Consider the following 8,639-nt stretch of genomic DNA (forward strand, 5'->3'; position numbering starts at 1 on the left):
CCGTGGCAGAAAACCTCATGACACATCTCTCCGCCTCCCTGTGGTGGTGGAGGATGTCTGCAGCAGCATTTAAATTCTGGAAGGGCTTGGTTGCCAGCAGCAGCAGCAGGAGGAGACAGAGAGCACAGCTTCCTCTGGGACTGACTCTTCTCAGGCCAGTTGCAGCCTTTTCAGCCAAACACTGACCAAGGTATGCCTGCAGTTTGCTACTGGGTTGTGCATTTAGCTGAATTTCATGGGGAGGTTCAGGTTCTAAGGAAAAATATTTTTAACTGTAATGCTGTTAAGCAGACCTAAATTTTCTAGCCTTTTTTAATAAGCAGAGTAGATGTATTGTAGGTCTCCTGGAACAAAGGTGTCTAGATAATTCGAATGCCAGTCAAATATAAAACTTAAAAATACTTCCACTGGGTCCTCAAAAGAACAGAAACTACTGCTGCTGGTAGAAAATAGTAAAATTCAATTTCCCTTTGGAAATAATTATACCTATATCATTTTAAATGGGTGACTGTGCAGGCATTTAAAAGAAAAGGGATCTTTTATGCTAATTAAGCCAATTACAATGCTATTTTTTAAATGATGTGTCTCATTTTTAAGGGGAAAAAAACCCCTTTCTGAATATGTTACTGCTAAATTTAGCTGTTAAAATATTCACCAAGATACCTGTATAACACTATGCAGACTTATTATTGTAAATAGAAAAGCTGTTGGCTATTCTCAATGTTTTCTTTTGCATTTCAAAATTTTAGAACATCTCACTTAAAAAAACAAATTTAAGAGATGGATAGTTTCATTTCACCTAGGCAGCACCTACTTAATAATTTAAGTTAAAAATAATATTTAAAGTACATGTTGGAAAAATGTATAAAGCAAATTATTTTCATTTTTTTCTGTGTGTCTTTTAATCTAAAAAGTAAGTATTCCCATCCTAGCTTATTATTGTAATTAAGTTACTGTTGACCTGTTTGCAGGTTTAGAGAGCCAGAGATACAAGGTAGTAATGGTATAATTTCTGGAACTCTAAATTTAAAAGTTGAATAAATACAGACTTGCAAAATTTTCATTTCCCTTGCCTAACAGTGCAAGATGGAGAATACATGGCAATATAAATATGAACTTGAAAGACCATAACACTAAAAGGCTTCTCTAAGAAGTAAAAAGATCCTATAGAAAATATATTTTATTTGTGCTTATTTTGTAATGTGGTAGTATACAAAGGTATCCCTGTTGTAACCTATGAAGATGTCAGCTATTCCTTATTAAATATTTTGCAGGAAAAATCACTACCATGAGAATTGCAGTGATTTGCTTTTGCCTCTTAGGCATCGCCTATGCCCTACCAGTGAGTACAGCTGCATCTTAAAGAAAATTCCTGAAAATAATGAATTATGTGCTTCCATGTACTAGGAGGACATTCTTGTAATTTTTCTTCCTCTTTTCTGTTTCAAAGGTTAAACAGGCTGATTCTGGAAGTTCCGAGGAAAAGCAGGTAAGCATCTTTTAGGTTTATTATACAGTTAAATCATTTATTCAATTATGGCAAGAGGTGCAACAAACATATTTGCTGCAATATTACTTGTCTTTCCAGTCAAATCTATTGGTTTATAAGTATTTATTGACTGCCTGCTATGAATCTAGGCCAGTATCAAGCACAGTATAGTTTTTATTAAATATATTTGTAAAACCAACCCAGATTTTTGAAATATAATAATGTCTAGGCCATTATCACATGTAAAATGAGTTATATGAAGTTGTGTGACTTTTTTTCCATTAGTCCACATACTGATCTAAAAGCAGAAAATTCTATCTTTTGCTTTATTTAGTGGATTGTGATGTTTAAAATTCACACTGGATATTAGAACTGTTTGTATGACCATAATATTCACAATATTGTCTGAGATATTAGCTGAGAAGCCCATTGTGAAAAGAAAGTCTGTGTGTGCTGTTAGTACCTATTGTGATTGTCAGCTGATGTTAGATCACATTTTTCTAACCAAACATAAGACTGACCAAACTCATTATTATAATTATTCGATCAGCACTAAAGATGTACCTACCCCTCCACAACAGATGAAACTGTGCCAGCCAAACAACAAATGGGCATTGTCCCCAGAAGCTTGGACAAAAAGGCACACAGAGTTCAATTCCAGTTGAACAGAATAAAGGCCGAAATAGAGTTTTGGGGGACCACTGCAATTAGAATGCTTAATGAAGACATTAAAAGAAGTATTCTGTGTGTTTGTGTGTGCATTTGTGTATGTGTGTGAGTGGGGTATGTAAGGGTGTCTGTTTTCCAACTGATTTGAAAACACGGGTGCTGAATCATAATAATAAACCAGAAAAATTAACAACTCCTGAGAAGATGTCACACTATTTGAGGCAAGAATTAGTGCCATTTTAATAGACAAAAACATGGCAAAGATGCATTTTATAAGGCAAGTGGAGCCTTACCAATTTAAGAAATAAGTGAAGAGCTCAAGGCTCAGCTTTCTGGAATCCCAGAAATTTAAAGCTAGTAAAAAAATTGGGGAAGTTCTATACACTTGAAAATACACACTGGTTATCTGTGTCAGGATTATTGGGTGGTTTTTATTCTATTCATTGTGTTTACCTTTATTTTCTTCATATTATTTTTTAAATATTATAAATTTAACTTATAAATCCATTCTCTCTGAGCCTGTATTACATGTGTCATGAGGATAGACAGAAAGATGATAGATAGATAGATACGAAAAAGTGAAGAGGAAAACTCTGAACTCATCTTGTCCCATCATTTTTGCATCTTCTTAAAGCAAGGGACCCCTTCTTTCAGCAAAACCTTTCAGAGAAGCCAATGTGAAGTTCATCTGGTTAGAGCCAGCCATGAGAGAAACCCTAAATGCTGCTGACTGGTTCTCTGCCTACTCATCCACTCCTTAGGTGGCTGCAGAAGGGACTCTGAGCAACCCCCAGAGATCTCATTCTCAATGACAGGGACATGCCATTGAGATTGACCCTGGATGATTCAGCCGATCAGATGACACTTACTCAACGCAATTTCCACTCCTCTGCAGTACCACACTATCAGTATTTTCCAGATAAATAACTTGGCTAAAGAAAATCCATTTCATTTACATCTTGGGCACCTTAGAGCAATAGAACTTTTGTGCAATGATTTTAATCTTATATTTCTGCATTGTCTGGTAAGATAGCTGCTGGATACATATGGCTATTGAGCACTCAAATGTGGGCTAGTGGGCTATGTAGGCTGGTGGAGCTGAGGAAGTGAATTTTTATCTTATTTCACTTTAATTAACTTAAATTTAAATAGCCCCATGTGGTTAGAGGATACTGTATTAGACAGCTCAGCCTTAGAGAGTTCCTTCTTGTTCCTTGGACTGCACACAATGAAGATCAAAGTAATTAAGAGCACCTCTGCTTTAGATGTGCTTATCTGAGAGGAAATTTACCCAGGAAACATACAAAAAGAAAGCACAATGTGAAGTTCAGTGTTAAAAACCAGTTTGTGCTGGGCGCGGTGCCTCACGCCTGTAATCCCAGCACTTTGGGAGGCCGAGGCGGGTGGATCACGAGGTCAAGAGATCGAGACCATCTTGGTCAAAATGGTGAAACCCCGTCTCTACTAAAAATACAAAAATTAGCTGGGCATGGTGGCTCACGCCTGTAATCCCAGCTACTCAGGAGGCTGAGGCAGGAGAATTGCTTGAACCCAGGAGGCGGAGGTTGTGGTGAGCCGAGATCGCACCATTGCTCTCCAGCCTGGGTAACAAGAGTGAAACTCCGTCTCAAAAAAAAAAAAAAAAAAAGAACCAGTTTGCCTGTGTGTGAATCCTGCCTGGCTCTGCCATTTCCTACCACCGAACTGCATGGTCGCTGAGTTTTCTGATCTGTTAAAGGTGGGCATAATAATGATACCTACCTCATAGGAGAATGAGAGGATCAAACGAGTTAGTATTTGGAAAGCAGTTTGAAAGAGTGCCTAGCCCACAGTATGTGCTTCATAAAAATTCGAAAGAAAAAAAAAAAATTACCAAAGGGTATCTAAAAGTCTGGGTGACTATTTGCTTAGTCATCAAAACTGGTGGGGAATGGTTGTTTTTTTCAGTTCATCCGTTTCTTTTTTTAATAATAATAAACATGCAACTTTTTCGTAGCTTTACAACAAATACCCAGATGCTGTGGCCACGTGGCTAAAGCCTGATCCATCTCAGAAGCAGAATCTCCTAGCCCCACAGGTATTTTTAAACTTCTCAAAATTAAGCTACAGCAATGAGAGACAGCTACACGCAGGCCATTTGGGCTGGTCTGATGAATCCTGCCTGCCTGCTTGGCAAATACGTGCTTAGGGCACTGACTGAGCTGCCATGTTAGCTTCTTCCTGTGTTAAGCCGTCCACGGATGAGGCTGCAAAATAAACGCTGCTTTGAATTAAAAAAGTTAGCTTTTGAACGAAAAAGCTAGGCAGGTGTGATGCACACTAACATGTGTCATTCCTTCTTCAGAATGCTGTGTCCTCTGAAGAAACTGATGACTTTAAACAAGAGGTAAGTTCTCATTTTCAATCAGAGGCCCATCATCACTTGAAGAAATGAAATAAGCCATTGCCTGGGTTCTCTTCTGATAAAATTTCGTTAGCAAATTTTCCAGTAAATTGGCGCTCTAAAACTTGCTCAGAAAGAAAACACGTAATTACTAAATATTAGAAATACTGTGTTTCCTCAGATAACTTTAGCATTATAGAAAATGTTTATTAATGCTTGTTATTTGAAATATTAAGTTGCTTGCAATATATTTAAGGTATTTCGTAGTTAACTAATATCTAATAAGCATCTAATCAATGCCTATCAAATCTAAGATTTTGCCTTTAGGAATGTTTTCTTTCCTAATAAAATATTTTATTCAACAACTATTCTTTTTGTTAGAATCATTCATATATTTGCTAAGCAAAGTGTAAATTTATTTTCTTTAAGATTCAGTTTGAATATACTAATAATATTAAAGCAAGTTAAAGGACCCAATATATTTGTCAATTGAAACTTTAATAGATATTGTTTAATTCAATGGACAGTTTTGAGCTGCAGTTTACATACACATGCATAACAGAGTCACCTTTCAATTATCCATGCTAATAAGAAAGTGATTATAGATTTTGGTACACACATTAAAATATGAATGCTCTTCTCTTTTGATAAATCTCATTTCAAATCGGAAAATCAGTCTCATAATTATGTGTCTGTATCTATTACAACATTGAATTTAGTAAATTAATGTTTACTATGTATAAGAAAAAACAATGTTATTGATATGAAGATTATAATCACATATTTGGCTTGAAAATATCTATGAAAATAATTTTTCTTAGAAAGTAAGAAAATTTCCTCAGAATGTTATTATTTATCCCGTGTTAAAAGAAAAATTGGAAGATGCTCACTTTAGCTCCTAAAAGCCATGGAGTGTACTGTGAATGCAAAGATTCTGAAATCAAATAAAAAGAAAGGCAATAGAAGACTAACATGCTATAAAGTCTAAGGGAAAATAAAAACCCATACACTAATTTTCCTGGCCATCTTAATTTTCAGACCCTTCCAAGTAAGTCCAACGAAAGCCATGACGACATGGACGACGTGGATGATGAAGATGATGATGACCATGTGGACAGCCAGGACTCCGTTGATTCGAAGGACTCCGATGAAGTAGATCACACTGATGATTCTCACCAGTCTGATGAATCTCACCATTCTGATGAATCCGATGAACTGGTCACTGATTTTCCCACGGACCTGCCAGCCACCGAAGTTTTCACTCCAGCTGTCCCCACAGTAGACACATATGATGGCCGAGGTGATAGTGTGGGTTATGGACTGAGATCAAAATCTAAGAAATTCCGCAGATCTGACATCCAGGTAAATCCTTTAAAAGATATTATCTGATGGTTCTGACTAGAGCTCAAGTCTAGGAAACCATAGTTTGCATATTAATTCTTTCATTCATCCATTCATTCATCCATTCAGCAAGAAGTTGTTCATATTCTACTTCATGATCATTGAATACAAATCTTTTTCTGCTTGGTGATTTTTGTAAGTCTACATAATTCCTCTATAGATTTGATTCTCAAACACAATTCTACTTTTTCAAATCCTGGATCACTTACTTTTAGATTAAAAAAATGGAAAACACTAATTATTTTAAAAATATAATAGTCATGTTTTGAAGTTAAATACCTAAGAGCAATTGTAGAGTTGCAAATTACACTGAATCCTTAGTCAGAGAATCTGGATTTGACATAGACTTGCCATTTGCTATTCTCTTTACTTTTTAACTTCCAATTCACTTCCTCTTTATGTAAAACAGATATAATGAAACCTACCTCATAGGTTTCATTACATACATAAGTGATGTACATATTAAACTAAAGGAGATAACATAGGTGAAAGGGCTCGGTAAAGTACTATACAAAGTAACATGCTAATATTATTTCAGCAAGATTTAGACAATTTTTAGTACAAGCTGGCCTAAATGTTAGAGAGCAGAAAAGGATTACCATATTCCCATCCCTAGCTGTTCATATAATTCTTTTTCATTTGTGCTGTGATTCAGTACCCTGATGCTACTGAGGACATCACCTCACACATGGAAAGCGAGGAGCTGAAGGATGCATACAAGGCCGTCCCCGTTGCCCAGAGCCTGAACGTGCCTTCTGATTGGGACAGCCATGGGAAGGACAGTCATGAAATGAGTCAGCTGGATGACCAAAGTGCGGAAACCCACAGCCATGAGAAGTCCAGATTACATAAGCGGAAAGCCAGTGATGAGAGCAATGAGCATTCTGAAGTGGTTGATAGTCAGGAAGTTTCCAAAGTCAGCCGTGAGTTCCATAGCCATGAATTTCACAGCCAGGAAGATATGCTAGTTGTAGACCCTAAAAGTAAGGAAGAAGATAAACACCTGAAATTTCGCATTTCTCATGAATTAGATAGTGCATCTTCTGAGGTCAATTAAAACAAGAAAAAATACAATTTCTCACATTTAGTAGAAAGAAAAAATGCTTTATAGCAAAATGAAAGGGAATATGAAATGCTTATTTCTCAGTTTAGTGGGTGAATGTGTATCTATGTGAATCTGGAAATAACTAATGTGTTTGATCATTAGTTTAGTTTGTCATAGAAACTCCCTGTAAACTAAAAGCTTCAGGGTTATGTCTATGTTCATTCTATAGAAGAAATACAAACTGTCACTGTATTTTAATGTTTGTTATTCTTTTATGAATAGAAATTTATGTAGAAGAAAACAAAATACTTTTACGCACTTAAAAAAGAATAACATTTTATGTCATTACGATCTTTTGTTTTTTAAGTTAGTGTATATTTTGTTGTGATTATCTTTCTTTCGTGGTGTGAATAAATCTTTCATCTCAAATGTAATAAGAATTTGGTGGTGTCGATTGCTTATTTGTTTTCCCACAGTTGTCCAGCAATTAATAAAATATAACCTTTTTTACTGCCTATGTAACATTTTTAAAGCTTTATTTTGGTTTTAATTGATACATAATAATTGTAGATATTCATGGGGTGCTGTGTTGATGTTTTGATACATACATACACTGTATGATTATCAAAGGGTAATTATCACATCCATCACCTCAAACACTTGTCATTTCTTTGTGGTGAGAACATTGAATCCTCTGTTCTAGCTATTTTGAAGTGTATGATACATTATTATTGACTATAATCAACCTACTGTGCAATAGAATACCAGAAATTATTCCTCCTAGCTAACTGTAACTTTGTACCCATTGACTAACCTCCCCCATCCAACTTCCTACTCTCCCACCTGCTGGTGATCACTATTCTACTCTCTACTTCTATGAGGTCAACTTTTCCAGATTCCACATATGAGTGAGGTCATGCAGTAGCTGTCCTTCAGTGCTTGGCTTATTTAACTTAACCTCCTCTAAGCTCACCTATGTTGTCAAAAATGCCAGGAGAGAACATGCACAAATTATGCATCTAAGAAGGAATTAAAATCCAGAACACCTAAGGAACTCAAACAACTTAATATAAAAAAAAAACCCAAATAATCCAATTAAAATGGGCACAAATCCGAATAGACATTTCTCAAAAGAAGACACGCAAATGGCCAACAGGTATATGGAAAAATGCTCAGCATCACTCACTAATTATCAGGGATATGCAAATCACAACCATAATAAGTTATCATCTCACCCAAGTTAAAATGGCTTTTATTAAAAAGACAAAAAAATAACAGACACAGGCCAGGATTTGGGGAAGGAAGGACACTCGTACACTGGTAAGAAATGTAAATTAGTACAGCCACTATGAAAAACTGTATGGAGAACTTCTCAAAAATAAAAATAGAACTACTGTATTATTTAGCAATCCCATTGCTGAGCATATAACCAAAAGAAAGGAAATCAGTATGTGGAAGAGACATCTGAACTACCATGTTTATTGCAGCACTATTCACAATAGCCAAGCTGTGCAGTGTAAATGTCCCTGATGATGAATAGATAAAGAAAACATGGCATATAAACACAATGGAATACTATATGGACATTAAAAGAAATTAAATCCTGTCATTTGGAGCAACATGGATGGAACTGGAGGTCATTATGTTAAGTG

The 8,639-nt window shown here is 35.9% G+C and overlaps 1 protein-coding gene across 1 annotated transcript; it reads left to right on the forward strand.

Annotated features, from left to right (window-relative positions):
* The first annotated feature begins 88 nt into the window (after positions 1-88).
* SPP1 (secreted phosphoprotein 1) lies at positions 89-7,427 on the forward strand. Its single transcript, XM_003923998.3, has 7 exons — positions 89-190; positions 1,275-1,342; positions 1,451-1,489; positions 4,155-4,235; positions 4,503-4,544; positions 5,580-5,903; positions 6,598-7,427. The coding sequence occupies exons 2-7, from the start codon at positions 1,289-1,291 to the stop codon at positions 6,997-6,999; spliced, it is 942 nt and encodes a 313-aa protein (XP_003924047.1). The 5' UTR covers positions 89-190; positions 1,275-1,288; the 3' UTR covers positions 7,000-7,427.
* The last annotated feature ends 1,212 nt before the right edge of the window (positions 7,428-8,639 follow it).

Source organism: Saimiri boliviensis, chromosome 3 (assembly GCF_048565385.1).
Source record: "Saimiri boliviensis isolate mSaiBol1 chromosome 3, mSaiBol1.pri, whole genome shotgun sequence".
NCBI lineage: Eukaryota > Metazoa > Chordata > Mammalia > Primates > Cebidae > Saimiri > Saimiri boliviensis.

Coding starts and splice junctions, on each gene's coding strand:
- SPP1 (XM_003923998.3), top strand. CDS start 1,289: ATGAGAATTGCAGTGATTTGCTTTTGCCTCTTAGGCATCGCCTATGCC. Junction 1,343..1,450: donor GCATCGCCTATGCCCTACCA/GTGAGTACAGCT, acceptor TCTGTTTCAAAG/GTTAAACAGGCTGATTCTGG. Junction 4,545..5,579: donor CTGATGACTTTAAACAAGAG/GTAAGTTCTCAT, acceptor CTTAATTTTCAG/ACCCTTCCAAGTAAGTCCAA.